The 18514-nt window shown below is 39.1% G+C and overlaps 1 protein-coding gene across 1 annotated transcript; it reads left to right on the top strand.

Moving 5' to 3' along the window:
* Nucleotides 1–13804: 13804 nt before the first annotated feature.
* Nucleotides 13805–14590, top strand: LOC126457581 (52 kDa repressor of the inhibitor of the protein kinase-like). The gene has a single exon (XM_050094050.1). The coding sequence runs from the start codon at nucleotides 13805–13807 to the stop codon at nucleotides 14588–14590; it is 786 nt and encodes a 261-aa protein (XP_049950007.1).
* Nucleotides 14591–18514: the final 3924 nt, after the last annotated feature.

Below are 18514 nucleotides of genomic sequence, written 5' to 3'. Positions count from 1 at the left end.
TCAATTCCAACTTCAGTCAGTGATTTTAGATAGGGAGAGACAAATTCCATTCTCTTCTTGCTACACCAAGTGAAGAAGATATAATGGCATTGTGGTCTGAAATTCACATTAAAAATGATATTCCTTCTCTACCAAGTAGGTGTTAGGTTGAGCTACAATAAAGTCTGGAGTGGCGACATGTAGAAACTCTATCACCAGTAACCTTTCTTATACTAGTTATTTATTTCTAGTGACGAAACAAACGCTATGTAGGCTCACAGGACACTTATTCCATCTTTTATCTGAGCTTCTGTATGTCGATAAAAATTGGTTCTGAACTGGGAATGCAACTCAGACTGCCCTTAACGCAGAATTTGTTCCCTTCGTGACAATACAGCTCGCCTATGATTTGTTGTTTGTTCAAAACTGAAGATTCCTCAATGTCTCCACATATTGCGCATTAATGGGTTCGAATCCTGGTGCAGCACTAAAGGTTTCATTATGTATTATCAAGATCTAGCATGAGAACGCCTATCTGCTGGTGGATAATAATTTCGATTTTTAATGTATTTTCATTCGTTGTCAACACTAACGATATTTGACGTTTTTTACTCCCAGTGAGACACACAACTATTTGCGAGATCACTGTAAGTTCAAGATGTTATTCCAAGCTGCTGGTGGAGAAAAATTCGGTAGCTGACGTCTCTTTGCGTGTAGTCAACGATATGTGTGGGGCTCTATTCCTAGTCAGCACTGAACTCTTCGTCATATTATTTCTAGTTCAAACTTGCTCACATGTCACTACTGGCGCAACAAACCCATACTTAATGTTTGTTTTCTCTAGAATATAACAGCGATAGGTGCCAGGTTGGAGTCCTGGGAAGGAAAAAATTACTGTTTCGTCTCGTCATTTCAGTTAAAACATCTAGCTACTGCCGAGAAAATGCAATATGTCACAGTTGATTGAGCTTCGATATCTATCCGATTAGGTTCTGGGTTCGAATCCCTGTCCAACACAAAGATTTACCCCACGGCATTTCAAATAAGTTACTTGTTAAGAAGCAATATTTAACATCTCTCATAGTTCGTGAACAAGGACATTAGGTGCTGGGAAGGAATTCGGATCCATTAAAAATGTTTGCGTTATGTATTTTAAAGTTGGTATTTGCTAATTGATACTGTCTAAAATCGAGGTATATCACTCTCTGTATGCCTAATCAGGAATGACTGTTAGTTTCTGTCAGTCACGAAATCTTTGCTTAGTCTGCATGACTAAGCAATCCATATGCAGAACGAGACGGTTCGTTGTGTCATTTGAAGTTCATACATATTCTCAACTAGCTGCTCATGAATAACTTAAATTTTTAATGTCATTTTGTGTTAAATAATAAGTACGGTATGTTACTTTGAAGAGGAAATCATGAATACGACGAACTTACTACGTGCATTACCTATCTGACGTAATAATGAGAGTGGTAACATTTCAGGTATGTCATTTATTAAAATTAATGTGAGCTTACAAGCCTGAAGGACAGTCTTACCTGTGATAAGGTGTTCCCTGATATTTTTAGTATCGTAATATTACTTTACATCTAGAGTTCTTGCGATACAGAGTAGTGTTTTCTAGTGGTGACTTGTTGGAACCATTTTCAATAGTCAAATGACTGTACCCAGGAGCGATTAGAGGACATGCTAGACAGCTGCATTATGTGGGTTGTATGCAAATCAGGCGAAATGCAATTCAGGTCATTCAGATACTTTTGAGAATGACTGTACATCTGCTTCACCATCAAAGGACAATATGAGGGAAACTGCTCTGATAAAAACACTCATCAAAGAAGTTTTAGGTCACCTAGGTTCCATGAGTACCACTTGAAAAAATATATCTACAGCTGTTATTGTAGACCTGCCCTTCCTGAAACCATGCTGAGAGCTTTTTAGTAAATTGTAATTGCAGAAAAGTGATTCAAGTTGATCAATAAGTAAGCTTTCAAATAACTAACTGAGTATTGATGGCAATGAAATAGGCCTATAATTTTGCACATTGGTAGTAATTCCGTTTTTGTGCACTCACTACCGCATTCTCAGAAATATGGCTAAGATGTCATCCCAGCCACTGGATGTATTTGCTTTTAAGTTGTAAATGATTTTCAGGATTTCCAGTTCCATAACACACCTCAAGAAAAATGAAATACTGGCATTACTGGTATTTAATGCCTGCAGAGGGTCAATCAGATCCTCCCTACTTATCTTATTAAATTGGTCAATGAAGCTCTCACATATTTCCTTAGGTTCAGTAAGAAATTTTTCACTGTCTCTAATTACTATGCTGTTGCACACTGCATTGTCACCTCCCCTGCTTTCCTTGTCTGCAATATACTCCACACTGTATTGCTAATATTATAATATTTGTTTTTCTTACTTCCTTGTTTACATCCAAGTTATAGGTCAGGTCGTGCCGATGCAGGACAGTAGCGACAATCAAGTTTTTCTGCTTATTTTATTCAAGGAAATTCTGCAGAGCTTCAATGGAGACACCAGCTTCATTACTTCCCACATTATTCCCACCACTTACACAAACTATAAAATCATTGCTACACAGCAATTTAATTTTCAAATCAGCATCTTGTACAATGTTTTTTGTTCTTGTGCTGGGTGCCACAACACTGACCACTTGAAGATGTTTGCTTGAGTTATTTAGGATTTCAGCTAGATTTCTTCCATGGCTATATGAGAGTAAAATCACATTGTACTTTCATGTGTGTTTTGGAGTACCAGAATTATGGAGTTCATTGAAGGAGTCACGGACTGCATCGCCATGATTATGTTCGCGCTTTTCCTGTATTCCTTATTAACTGTCTGTTTTTGATTAGTTTTTGGGAGCTGATTACACTTCATTATGGTAATTTTCAGAGATTCATTACAGTTTTTTTCTACTGAGGATCTGGTGTTGTATCTTATTTTCATATTTGTCACTCAGTTTGTTTCAAAATTACATTTACTAAGTTCGTTATCAAGTTATGTAAATTTACTGCCACCATTGCAACCACTTATTGAGAGTACACTATACATGTTTTTATCATCAAACTTTTGTTCATCTTCCGTGATTGATAATTTTTTTGCTTTTCAAGCACTTACTTGTTTCCAGTCTTGCAGTTAAGGCCTAGTTGTTTGGAGGTCAGGAATTTGTGGCGTCTGTAGTTTTCACAACACTGAATTTTCACTTGTTTGGTGGGTGTTTTTGCATCTTAATACATTCACTATGAACTGTAGACTTATTAAGCACTTATTTAACTTCCAAATTTCTCAACTACAATCACTACAAAATTGCTTTTTCACCACTTCACTGTAACGTCTGCTCACTTTATCAACACATACATCTTCACATGACACCATCTAGAAGGCAAGATTCTATAATTCTGGAATGCCACAAATTGTTCACTAGCCGCAAATATAACAATGATTCCAAGTTTTTCTTATTTTGGGTGCCTGAAATTCAGTTTTCGTAACAGTTTACCATGCCTTGGATGGTAAGTACTGCAGGAATATCACTTGTGAAGGCTGATTTTTTTGGTACAGACTGTTCTCCTCTCTTATTCTGTCTGATTCTATACAAAGATGACATATTAATATGGAGCTCTTCAGTACTGTGACTAAGTGCCCCTGCTGTCACCAAAACAATTTATACAGGGTGTTACAAAAAGGTACGGCCAAACTTTCAGGAAACATTCCTCACACACAAAGAAAGAAAATGTGTTATGTGGACATGTGTCCGGAAACGCTTACTTTCCATGTTAGAGCTCATTTTATTACTTCTCTTCAAATCACATTAATCATGGAATGGAAACACACAGCAACAGAACGTACCAGCGTGGCTTCAAACACTTTGTTACAAGAATTGTTCAAAATGTCCTCCGTTAGCGAGGATACATGCATCCACCCTCCGTCGCATGGAATCCTTGATGCGCTGATGCAGCCCTGGAGAATGGCGTATTGTATCACAGCCGAGCACGAAGAGTCTCTACATTTGGTACCAGGGTTGTGTAGACAAGAGCTTTCAAATGCCCCCATAAATGAAAGTCAAGAGGGTTGAGGTTAGGAGAGCGTGGAGGTCATGGAATTGGTCCGCCTCTACCGATCCATCGGTCACCAAATCTGTTGTTGAGAAGCGTACGAACACTTCAACTGAAATGTGCAAGAGCTCCATCGTGCATGAACCACATGTTGTGTCGTACTTGTAAAGGCACTTGTTCTAGCAGCACAGTTCGAGTATCCTGTATGAAATCATAATAATGTGCTCCATTGAGCATAGGTGGAACAACATGGGGCCCAATCAAGGCATCACCAACAATGACTGCCCAAATGTTCACAGAAAATCTGTGTTGTTGACGTGATTGCACAATTGCGTGCACATTCTCGTCAGCCCACATATGTTGATTGTGAAAATTTACAATTCGATCACATTGGAATGAAGCCTCATCCGTAAAGAGAACATTTGCACTGAAATGAGGATTGACACATTGTGGGATGAACCATTTGCAGAAGTGTACCCGTGGAGGCCGATCAGCTGCTGATAGTGCCTACACATGCTGTACATAGTACGGAAACAACTGGTTCTCCCGTAGCACTCTCCATACAGTGACGTTGTCAACGTTACCTTGTACAGCAGCAACTTCTCTGATGCTGACATTTGGGTTATCATCAACTGCACGAAGAATTGCCTCGTCCATTGCAGGTGTCCTCATTGTTCTAGGTCTTCCCCAGTCACGAGTCATAGGCTGGAATGTTCCGTGCTCCCTAAGACGCCGATCAATTACTTCGAACGTCTTCCTGTCGGAACACCTTCGTTCTGGAAATCTGTCTCGATACAAACGTACCGCACCACGGCTATTGCCCCATGATAATCCATACATCAAAAGGACATCTGCCAACTCCACATTTGTAAACATTGCACTGACTGCAAAACTACGTCCATGATGAACACTAACCTGTTGATGATACGTACTGATTTGCTTGATGCTAGTACTGTGGAGCAATGAGTCACATGTCAACACCAGCACCGAAGTCAACATTACCTTCCTTCAATTGGGCCAACTGGTAGCGAATCGAGAAATTATAGTACATACTGACGAAACTAAAATGAGCTCTAACACGGAAATTAAGCTTTTCCGGACACATGTTCACATAACATCTTTTCTTTATTTGTGTGTGAGGAATGTTTCCTGAAAGTTTGGCCGTACCTTTTTGTAACACCCTGTATACATAATCTCTTACACTTATCAATCCAATGCAGCTCCAAACTTTTCAGTAGTAACATCTTTGCTACCTCACCTAGCAGCATTCTCCAATGAACTACTCTCAGAAGTACTTTCAAATTACTCACCATTACCAATGTCAATTTCATCTGAACTTGAAATTCCTTACAGAGTTCAGATGATGATGAAAGTAGAATAGTGCAAGATGCAGAAGTAGATGCTGTGAAATTTTGTTCCTCTTGGCTTTTCTCTTCTTCTAATTTTCTCTGCCTCACTCATTTTTCTTTATGCACAAGTATTCAGTCTACTGCTACAAGTTAGGCTTTATGCTCTGGCTTTTTCTGTTGAAGTAAAACCATCTTGTCTTCTTCCAACTTGATTATCTGTAGAGCATGGGAATGTGCAGTATCAAATAAACTGTACAAATTATTTGTAAACTACTTTTCACATCACTCAAACATGTCTTGAGATGATTTTGCAATTTTCTCCAACCCAAATTGAAGATTATAACTTTTTGTGAATAATGCTGAATACCTCTTGCCAAAATTCTTGTTCTCTTCCAAAATATATGCACTTGGGAACCACAAGATCAGCACTTCCATTAATAGTCAACTGTACTTATTGTACTTCTCTATGTAATGGTTATTTGGCATTTTATATTTCACACTAACAACACATATCTCTTGGCACCACATAATTGTTGTGACATCTTAAACAGAGACTGTAAAATACATGTGATACAATCAGAAACTAATAAATAACTGATTGCACTGGACATACACACACTCTGGAATAGGTTACAGTGCTTCTATTGCAACAGAATTTTGAGCAGATGTGTTTTAGAGTCACATGAACAATACAGGATGGAGAACACACAAAAATATTAAAGTCAGATAATATGGGACACCTTAACTGATACATTCCATAATAGATGAACACTGTTTACAAGTTCTCAAAAGATTCCATCACACAAGTGACCACTGAAATCATGACATCACCACAACACACATAACAAAACAGCACATTCTGCTTTGTGTACTAGTGATTAAGTGTTACATGCAGGTCCAGTGAAGTTACAGCAGTGGGATCACATCAGAAACCTCTGCTTCATACACTTAAATTGGGTATACAGTGGGATGAAACTACTGCTGATATAAATACGACTCAAAACTCACAGCCTCCATCTTTGGCATCAGGGGCTATATTTTTATGTAGACTGGCACAGCCTCATACTTGCAGTATTGTACTGTAGCTGATGCTGTAACTTGCTACTTGACTAACCATGCTGGCAGTGCCACCATTGGGCCTGTACTGTAAGTTCACAATTTTCCCAGCAGACTATAATACTGTGGCTGACTGACCTGTGTGACTATCAGTTGCAGTCACATCGTGAACATCTTTCAGGTAAAGAATAATTGAACACTGCAGTCCCTCAAGGGAATGTGTTAGGCCCAATAATGTTTCTCATTTATGAAGCTAGTGTGAAAAATTTGGAGTCATTACCACATACTAGAGCTAGTGCAGCGATGATCCCACATAATAATAGGTCATCCTTAATGGGTAAATACATGATGTGTAAGTGCTCTTGGGCAGAGATTCATGATACAGATGTCTTCCTTAGCCCAATCATCAAACAGCAGAAAAAGTTAACTAGGCAAAAGAAATTGTGTAGTCACAAATTTTTGCACAGTGCTACAGGGGAGTGTCATGAACAACATACGGAAAATCCCGACTAGTGGGATGTCATGGAGGAGGGATTATTGAAATGTCACTTTTTGTTGTTGTTACTGAATAGCTCAAAAAATAATATATATTAAATTTCCTGCAGAAAAAGTTCTATTTATTTTCCTCCATACCTGTAGTTTCCAGGTCACAGTGGACAGAAAAACTGCACATTGTCAAAATAATTGTTTTAGCAGTATAAAATCAATGTTTATTTTTAAATGAAGTGGGTTGATTACACATATTAAATGTATGTATCACATCTAAGTGCAGTAGAGCTGTATTAATGGACATATTGAGTTCTGTGGGTGTAACCAGGGAAAGGGGGAATGTATGGAGTAGAAATGCAAGGGATGGTAGGTTGCCAGATTGTGTTTAGGAGCTTCCTTCCTTGAAAAGTCTGCATCAACTCAGCACTAAGCAGGTTATTCCCCATTCCATTTACCTCACAATCAAATACAGGGTGCTCCACAAAGTTATGATTACTCTCCCCAGTGCCCAGACATATTCGGGGGATCTTTATTTTACAACAAATGCATTAACACTGAATGGAATGCAGATATGAGTTAGTAGTAACACCAACACAAGAAATGTACGTGGACCTAATCTACATAAATATCTGCACACTGTTCTACACTGCTAGAGAGGAAATTGATTCTTAGTCACCCTTTACAGCAGCTGTAGTTTTCTTCTGGGAAAGATGATATTCTTGACTGTGAGCACTGCTTGAGTTGGAGTTTACAGACAGACAATACCTCCCCAGCATTTCCTGTCGACTTCTCATATGTGAGTAGACAAAATAACTTTCACTAAGCTCGTGTTTATATAGTGGAGTTACCTTCAGTTTATCAAGTGAGTACTTACTCACAGTTGTTAAGTCAGCTATTATGTGAAACAATTCAACAGCTTGAACTGACAACTCTCTATCACATTGAAGAGCCTGTCCCAAGCGTAATGTGCTATCCACATATTGATTTTATTGTATCAACTTTAACTGTCTGGAATACTTTTCAAAGCCTGAGGGGTATAAAATACATCACCCTAGCCTCCGCACTCCCAACATCTGAACTGACTCAGAGGAGTAAACTATACCCTTCTATAATAGAAGTGGTAGGTCATGTGTGTTATAGAATTTCAGATACTTCAACAGATACTGAGATGACAAAAGTCATGGGATAGCAATATATACGTATACAGATGGCAGCAGTATTCTCTACACAAGGGCATAAAAGGGCAGTTCATTGGCAGAGCTGTCATTTGTCCTCAGGAAATTCCTGTGAAACAGTATATCATGTGATTATGGTCACACAATGGGAATTAAAAGCCTTTGAATGTGGAATGGCAGTTGGAATTAGACACAGGGGACATTCCATTTTCAAAATCAATATTCCATGATCCATGGTATCAAGAGTGTGCAGAGAATACCAAATTTCCAGCATTACCTCTCACTACAAACAGCGTAGTGGCCAGTAGCTTCCACTTAACAACCAAGAGAGCATCATTCACATAGAGATGCCACTGTTAACAGACTAACAACATTGTATGAAATGACTGCACAAATCAAAGTGGGACATACAACAAATGAATCCAATAGGTCAGTGTGATGAAATCTGCAATTAATGGACTATGGCAGCAGATGATTGATGCAAGTGCCTTTGCTAACAACACAAAATCACCTGCAGTGCCTCTGCTGCACTCGTGACCATATTGGTTCGAGCCCAGATGGCTAGAAAACTGTTGCCCAGTCAGATGATTCCTGATTTCTGTAGGTAAGACCTGAGTGTGGCACAGACCCTATGAAACAATAGACCCCAAGTTGTCAAGAACTGTGGAAGCTAGTGGAAGCTCCATAATGCTGTAGGCTGTGTTTATAGATAACAGACTAGGTCTTCTGGTCCAAACTGATCACTAACTAAAAATGGTTATGTTTGGCTACTTGGAGACCTTCTGAAGCCATTCATGGACTTCATCTACCCAAATAATGATGGAATTTTTATGGAGGACAATGTGAAATTTCACCGGGCCACAAGTGATCATGACTGGTTTGAAGAACATTCTGGACAGTTCAAGTGAATGATGTGTCCTTCCAGATCGCCCATCATGAATCCTATCAAACATTTATGTGATATAACTGAGAGGTCAGTTCAGGCACAAAATCCTGCAGTGGCAATGCTTTCACGGTTATGGATAGAGGCTGAATGTCTCAGTATTTCTGCAGGGGACTTCCAATGACTGGTTAAGTCCATGTCACTTCAAGTGGCTGCACTATGCCAGGCAAAATGAGATCCAACACGATATCAGGAAGTATCCCATGACTTTTGTCACCTCAGTGTAAGTCAAGCAATCCATTATAGTAGGTTATTGTTCTAGACTGTAACATATCAGGTCCATTCAATCATACATATCCACACTTATCTTGAAGACAAACCATGAATGTGTGGTTAGTGACACCACTTAGTGCAACCGGCTATATATGTGCCAACAATTCCTGTGTGGAAAAGATTTGTGCAGAAACCCATTAACACAATTAATCACATGAGAAGCGCAATAACATTCAGGTGTTTCATTAATTCACCACCAAACGACTACAATACAATTACACAGCTTCACAATACACTGCCCACAACAGACAGCAACAGCTGTCACATTTACCAATACAATTCCTTTCCCACTGACCCTACACAGGACACTAACAACAGCACATTTACAAATTAAATACTCCTCAGTCACTGTTTAAAGGAATGTATTTTACATAAAAGCTTGCTTAACACCTGAAAGGAACTCTACTATCTAGAAACAAGCTCAATGAAGTTATTTTGTCAATTCATATAGGAAAACTGGACAGGAAATGCTTTTGAGGTATAGTCTGTACGTAAACTGAAAATCGAGCGGAGCCCATAGCTAAGAAAATCACCTTTCCCATAAGAACACCACAGCAGCTGTACAGGATGGCTAAGAATCTATTTCACTTCTGGCAGTGTAGAACAGTGGTCAGATATTTACATACATTATAGCAACATACCTTCCCTCACACTCCATTCTGCACCCATGGAACACAATTTATCCCATACTATGGCTCTACCATACATAGATGTCATATACACATTTTGTAATTGTTTTTAATCCACTTTACTTAAAAATAAACATTACTTTTGTACTGTTAAAACAATATTTTTGGCAGTCTGCAAAAATATTCTGCAGGAAATTCCAGGTAGTTTCATTTTGTACTTCGAAAAATTTTCAATAGGTTCCATAGTTTCTAAGCTATTTGAGAAAAACATGAGGAGAATGTGACTTTTTAGCACCCCTTCCCCCTCACATACCACACTCAGGAATTTTGGTATGTTGTTCATGACATCCCCATGTAGCGCCATGCAAAAACCTGCAACTACACAGTTTGTGGAGGATGGAAAATACTGAAATAAAGAAATGTATGAAACCAAAGGAAACTCATACTGATTTTCTGGGCATACTGGAGGACTCTGCTCCTTCATATTCAGTGGTCATCAAGTGAACAAATAAGTTTAAATTTGGTCAGGAAAACTCTGGTGATAATTTACTTAGTCATCAGCCAAGATATGCCACTAACCCAGAAATAAATGCAGATGCCACTATCCCAGAAGTAACTGCAGAAGTGCATAAAATTGTCTCGGAGGAATGGAAACTGAAAATGCGTGAAACTGCTGAAGCTACAAGTATGTCATCTGAATGTCATCACATTTTAACAGTGGAACTGAATATGAGAAAACTGTGTGCTAGATTGCTGCTGTGACTCTTAACACAGGGTCAGAAATGCAACAGAATGGAAATGTGTGAACTATGTTTGACCACTTTTCAGAGCAACCAACATGGATAATGTTTCAGTTTGTAACCACAGATGAACATTGGGTCCATTACTATAACACACAGACAAAAGATAAGTCATAGCACTGGAAACATGATGATTCAACACAACTGAAGAAATCAAAGTATTGTGTTTCTGTGGTCTCCTACAATGATACCAATCCAAATTGTCACACTGCTATGTCATTGCTCCAGTCCCATAGGAACACTAGCAGAGAACTTCACCTTCCTGCAGAAAGCAGGCTAGATTTGAGGGCATGCACAAGAGGGTAGAGGCCACCATGTAAATGGATCTTTTGGTATATCTGCAGTGCCATTTTCCTCAACCAATCTGAGCCCACATTGCCAGACCAATAGGTGTCTAGTAGTCATCTACCACCTGGGTATCACTGCCCTCACCCAGCAAGCAGCATTCAGTTCTGTCTCTGCTAGCAGAAGCAGAAATTCACCAGCACCATGTCACCGCCCAGACTTGATACCGTCCTTGCAATCTGGAACCAATGCACATCGTGAACTGCTGCTCCAGCTGTGAAGTCTGAGACACAGACTCCTGGTATTGCTCATGACATGGGATTTTAATTTTCTGCCTACTGTGCAATCTAAGAAGGATAGTCTCACACAAATATTTATTTGTGTTGTTTTCCTGAGAACTTTAAGTTGTCCAAGAAGTCTTCCCTTTATTGTCAAGAAGGATTTTTCCTATTTGTTTTGAAATGCCAACAGAGTGCAGAACTTACATTTGTGAAGAAAAATTGATTGTGTCAACAAATTGATTCACGAGTATAATCACTTACATACTGGAAAATTGCCCCAAGTTGGGACTCTTCATTTTCAAGAATATCACATAACTGTTAAAGATAGGGCTCCTGTGTTATTGTCACTATGTCATTGGCAGGTGTGCCTATAGACTTTACCCATATGATCCTCCTTCAACAGATGTAGAGGGCCAACAGGGCTCTTCTGGTGAAGCTCATGGGTCGGCTGCACTTGTCACTGAAGGTTTCAAAGCACAGTGACACAACCCTCAACCCCAACCAGGGGTTCCCACAGCCACTGCCTCCCTTCTGTGTGTTTTACCACAAAGTGAAGCCATGGTTGTGATACCTAATGCAGATGGAACAACCTTTCCTCCTCCACAGACTGACAGGTGACACTCGGCAAAACACTTATCATCGGACAAAGCCAGCCCCTTTGTATACCAGCTTATCCAACAGCTGCATCCTGAGGCTGGTCCAGACTCTGTTTTCTATGACATTCAGAAGTCCAGTGTCTCTGACTGTTTTGATTCCAATGTTGATGTGGCTGTGGCCAACCGCAGTTTTATTAATTGTCACAGTCTGTCTCATGAATCTTATCAGCAGAGGATTATGCGAATCCGGGGACACTTTCCTGATTGGCATTTCCAGTGTAAACATTCATGTTTCCTCCCTTGTGCGTGAGGCTCTCCATCACAATTTCCTCAAACGTAAGGCTACCTACCTTGAGTCTTTTATTGTTTCAAATTTCAAATAATGGTTAACAATTGTCAGATGCTAACTTAAATTAGCGTATTGTATTATGTTCCTTTTCGTTTGCTGAAGAAGTGTTCAAGGGTACTGTGTGGCCACTAATATCGCTACTTGTCTGTAGAAGTAGGCAATATTTGTCATTGAACCTACTGTCAACGAACATGATCTAGCAGGGTGTGGCGTGAGCTACCTACATTTCCGGAACGTTCTAGATGAGTCTTGCTATGTTCTAATAGGAACGTTTCCCATAAATACTTCCACATCCATCGCAAGAAACTGCTCCAAACGATCGCGTGGACCTCAAAGTCACTGGCTTGTGGTCTAATGGACACCACACTGTTTCATTGTTCAACCAAAACCCCTCCCTCCCTCCCACCACTGTGATACAATTTCAGCTTCTGTTCTTTAGTCATCGCTCAGCTAGGTTCAGCATCACATCGTGTTAAGGGTTGTGTAAATTCAATGTGACTTGTAAACGGACAGTGATTTGCATAGACGTTTGTGCGTTGTGAATGTAAACGTGCAGCGTATACAGTGGCAAAATGACAGATATACATAAGTTTTTTGTACCTCAGAAGTGAATTAAAACTACAAATGAAAGTGGAGGTGTTGAAGAAGAGAGTGTCTATGATGAGGTATCACAGGAAATTGGTGAATCAAACGCAACCATCACTATTAAAAATTCCAGTAGTTGTGCTAATGGAGAAAATAAAGATGAAGCCAGTACCTCTGCTGGCTTCAAGTGCATTGATGAAAAGGGTAGCAGTATCCTGGTCAATATTCCCAATGTCTGAAATTACATTGAAAAAAAGGATATTGAAAATTGCCTAAAGTATAGGATTTTATTGAATCCATGGCAACCTGAAAAAAGTTATAATTTTAAGAATGACATAGACAGCACAAAAAGAACATTTCAACCAGACTAGCTGTCATTATATCCATGGCTGGTCTATTCTAAAGCAGTTAAAGGTGCCCTCTGCAAGTTTTTTGTGCTTTTCAGCCCACGCATAACGCATGGTAGTCATCACGGTACATTCATAAGCCGCCCATTCACAAATTTCAAAAAGTTCCATGAATGTGCAAAAATGCATATGAATTCCAAGTGGCATAAAGATGTAGGAAAAGTCAAATAATTTCGTTAGTGTTGTGACAAACAAAACTAAAAGTGTGGAAGAACTCACCAACGAGAATCTTCCGAAATTAGTACAAACTAATCGAGCAAAGTTAAAATCAGTTGTTTCTTGTGTATTGTTTTGTGCATTACATGACTTACCTTTAAGAGGAGAAACAAATTCAAATGCTGTATTTGATGATTTGTTACAATTTAGATTACAGTCAGGTGACGAAACACTGTGGAACCGTTGTGAGGGTGCACCTAAGAATGCTACCTATGTTTCTCATAGAACCCAAAATGATTTATGTGCCAAAGTACTAAGAAATGATTTGATTAATACCATCAATAACAGAGAATCATTTTCAGTTTTGGCAGACAAATCAATGGATATTGCAGGCACAGAACAACTTTCTCTTTCTGCGCGTTATTTTGACCATGCAACTAATGTTGTCAGAGAAGACTTCCTTGGATTTACACCATTAGCAAGGTTAGATGTAATACATATCTCCAATACAATAATATCTACTTTATCTGCTTGGGAATTAAATCTAGATAAAATGGTAGGACAAGGCTATGACGAGTGCAGTATGATGGCCGGTAAAATTGGCAGAGTACAGAAGATAATTGCTGAGAAATATCCCAAGGCTCACTTCTATCGTTGTGCTAGCCATAGACTTAATTTAGTTGTGAATGATTTGAACACCTTACCAGAGGTTAGAAATGCCATTGGTACTATCAAAGAAGGAATTTCTTTTTTCCGGGGGAGCAAGCAAAGGAAAGTCCTAGTTGGGAACCTTCAAAAACTGTGTGAGACACGCTGGTCTGAGAAGCATAAGTCTATAAGGAAATTTAATGATAAGTTTTTAGAAATTGTTGAAGCATTGCCAATTTTACATAAAGAAGGAGATCGTGAAACTAGTCAGAAAGTCTGGCAACTTTACTACACACTTACTTCTCCAACATTTATTCTTACATTAAAAGTCATAGCAAAATATTCAGCCAAACTAGAACCTGTCACCAATATCCTACAATCAGTAAACATTAACTTGTTAGAAGTTTCAGAACACATTCAACGAATTGTAAAAATGTTATTGGATGACAGAGAAAATGTGGAAGCTGAATTTGAAATGATAATGAAAAGTGCTGAAAGCAACTATAGTGCACTGTGAATAGATGTCACTGGCATTTGACAACTGTGAGTGTTCCACGACAAGTGCGTCATTCAAGTCATCCATCAGTTTCTGTCACTGAGTACTACAGAAAACCTCTCTTTATTCCATATTTGGATTCCCTAGTCCAGTCCTTGCAAGAACGGTTTTCAGAAGATAACAAGGCATCTTTTGAGATTTTCTGCTTGCACCCAAAGGTAATGAAATCCCAAAGCAACCTAAATATGAAAAGGATAATTGAAAATATCAAAAGATTTTATGGCGATCTTTTAGATAACTTCACTGAAGAAGCATGGACATGGATCAGTATGTGGAAACGCAATAAAGCAACTGAAGGAGATATTGCTCAATTAAGCCTGACTGATATACTGGACAAAGCCAAATTCATGCCCGCTGTAGCTTCAGCCTTGAAGATAGCCCTTAGCTTACTGGCAACCACCTGCTCTGCGGAAAGATCGTTCAGGTACTTAATTAACACAGTAACATTTATCTGATTGTAATTGCTTACTTAGAAAGACTTTGAAACAATTTCTTAAGTCAGATGAAACATTTCTTCTAATTATTTTTAAATCTTGTTTGAAATATTTCACAATAGAGTAATTGAAGAAGGTTACACTGTATGAATTAGTATAGGCCTACATCATGTTTGTTTGCAGCACTCACAGGAGTGTGAAAAAGTGGCTACGAACTACCATGGCAGATAATCGACTCAGTTGTTTGTGTATGGTGTCAGTTCATCGTGATAAGATAAAATCAGAGGAGGAGTCCTTTATCGAAAAAGTGGTAGATAGTTATGGGAAGGACCTGAGACGAATTCAATTTCTGTTTAAGTAATGCAGGTATGTGAGTAGTCAAGTTTTGCACATTATTAGTAACAGAACTGATTTCCACAATCGTATGCCTTCTTTTGTTCTTAATATTAAATTTACAACAGTATTTCAAACTACATTAATATGTTTGTAACAATAAAACAGCCACATCATCCTTACAACCAAAGTTCAAAATATTTGTTAAGACATGAATCTGTTATGGGTTGTGGAAATTGTTGTGTACATTTAGTTTTTACTTCACAAAATAGAAAGTAAAGCCCTGTTTTTTTCACTTTTCAGGGAACTAACAGAGAAAAGTGCAAATAGCAAGAAAATGTGTTAAGGCAGGCAAAAATGAACGATTTATTCTTACTTAAAAAGAGAAAATAATTTATTTTTACCTATTTAACAATCTGAAATTGTTATTATTTATTTTAAGCACCTATTAACATCTCTCAGCAGTGGTGCACTTACTGACATGGCGATGTGCCTCAAAATGTCCATTTACGAGAGCAATTCAGAATATTCCCACAACATTAACTCTTAAAATGAGACACCTTAACAGCAAATGTGTGAGAAACAGTGAATTCATCTAAAACCGATGTGGCTGACACTAGGGCGTCTGCCTGTAAGAATACAGCATAGCACACGAATCTAAACTTTGCAGAGCTGCCAAATTTTATTCGGAAATGCATTTCCAGTTTTATTTGTCTCCTCTCTATGACCATGTGGAGTCACCACACTGGGACCAAGTTTGAAACATTTGCCAGTTGCCATTTACTTCAGTATTGCACGCAAGGGTATACCATTAACCATCCAGGCATTTGATCAATATGGCATATTGTAGAGAAATGGTAACTAAGAAGCGACTGATGATTAATGAGACAATGATGGCTTGTTTGTGATAGTTTCATAATGACTTACAAATGAGTGGTCTCAATCCCTTAGGAGTCACAAGGGCACCTGTGTTTCCAGGCTTCATTTCTATAATATATCCCGGATGTGCCAGTTTCCAAACATACAGGAAAGATAAAAACTGATTTTCAGCGTCTTGAAGGCCTGGTCAGACACAATGCCACAGTCTGCCTGTGCAGGCCAGGCACGGCGGATGACCAGGGCAAGGAACACCAGACAGGCAAAAGCGGTTGCTGCTGCAGCAGCTGTCACACTGTGGAAAAAGACAGAATCTCATCACATAGCAGCCTGCCTCACGCCGTTGCTGTCAAATGCACCAGCAAATGCAAACAGCTGCTCCAGGCTGCTGCGAATCTGTTTGTGTTGAAACTCGACGTCAGCTGGTGCGGCGAGCCAGCTAGAGTCGCGCTCTGTGTGACCAACACCTATATGCAAAAACGATGCGGACTTTCCGTTGCCGTTGTTGTTCAAGGCCACAGGTCGGACCACCAGGCAATGATCTTTCTGACCAGGTTTTTAAGGCCGGTTACACTCACAGCGGATATTTTCCGCCAGGTCAATTGACAGTCCAGTGTTTACACACATGGCAGTAAAATCACCGTCTCCACCCCACAAGTCAGCAGATTAAAGGCAATGTACTTTCATCATCAAACCCATTCATTTAATTTTAGTGTGTTACGTAAATTATTCATTGTTTTTAAACATACAGTGTTTTTTAAATGAACAGACAGTAAAATCTAAGTATTGTTATTGTGTCGACTAATGAAAAGGAGAAGGAAAAACCAAACAATTTGGGATCATCATCCAATTAATTTAAGAGGAGGGGAGGATGGAGCTTTCTAAACATTGTTTGAAGGGAAGAATGACAAGATATACTTCAGTTACTTCCGAATGTCGAATTTTTAATAGCAGGAAAACAAGTAGTTCAGAGAGAAAAAGCTTAGGACAGAATCAAACGAAAATGGCGGCGAAATGTACAGTCTGCTAATGTTAAAACAGCTTTTACTATATTTATAATGTTAGTTTTCTATGTTCATAACTCTGGAATGGTATTAAAAGTGCATCAGTATTTCTAAATTGCATATAAGGGTAAAACATCTGGCTCACCATAAAATGACAAATGCTCTTCAGAGAACAATTTTAATTCAGTAAGTATATTAGAATGTGTAAGCCTATTCCAAAATAGAGCTGTATCACATGAAAGAATTGTTCTTAGTTAGTACACTACGCAGCTGCAGAACACTATTGTTAATTGCATAAAAGAAGCTTTCACAGTCGTGTAAGTGAATTTGACCAGGTTTACACAGTTGAGTGTAGTGAACCATTTTTTCCCGGACTGTTAATTTAAATCCAACTGCGTTCACTGCATGAGCAGTGTTTTTAAGCGCTTAAAAAATTATTAGTGCTAAGAAAACAATTTATTGGCAGAATATGGGTCAGAAACACATCTGCAGCATTTTCAGTGTCATGGTCCACTCTTAGTCAGTAGTGGACTCTTACCCTATCCCCTAAGCTAAGGAGATTTTGTCTCAACTGGGTGCTAGCAAGATTTATGCAAAAACTGATCTTTGTGACACATACCTGCAAATTCCTTTGGAGGCAGCCTCCAGGACATTTTGGTTATCAATATCCCATTTGGTCTTTTACAATACAATCAGCTCCCGTTCAGTATCATCAGTGTATTAGTAATTTTCCAGCATTATCTTGAACAACTGTTGCTGTATGTTACCCAGGCTGCCAACTACTTGGACAATATCCTGGTTACCAGTGCCTTTGTCTAAGACTTCTTACACAATCTGAATCTTTTGTTTGCAGTGTCTGGTCATGTGGGTCTTCATTGTAACAAGGACAAGCGTGACCTGTTAGTGCAATGAGTGGAATAACTTGGCCACATCCAAAGTGATTCCAGTATCTACCCTGTCATGCAGTCCATTGAGGTGATCCAGAAGCTCCCTGTGCTTTGCCACAAGAATCAACTCGAATCTGTCTTAGGTCATTTCATTCTCCATGCAACTGCTGTCGCAGAGACTCTTCTTCACTTCCTCTGAATGAATGTCCAGTGCCTCTGGTCCCCTGAGTGTGGCAGGGTGTTCTGCTTATTAAATCAGATGCTCCTCAAGCCTACCTGCCTTATGACATATGATAGCTGTGTACACTCACTACTGATACCTCCAATTATGGTGTGGGAGCTGTTCTTTTC

The sequence above is a fragment of the Schistocerca serialis genome, chromosome 1 (assembly GCF_023864345.2).
Source record: "Schistocerca serialis cubense isolate TAMUIC-IGC-003099 chromosome 1, iqSchSeri2.2, whole genome shotgun sequence".
NCBI lineage: Eukaryota > Metazoa > Arthropoda > Insecta > Orthoptera > Acrididae > Schistocerca > Schistocerca serialis.
The sequence above is the reverse complement of the archived record's forward strand: the minus strand, read 5'-3'. Positions and strand labels throughout refer to the sequence as shown.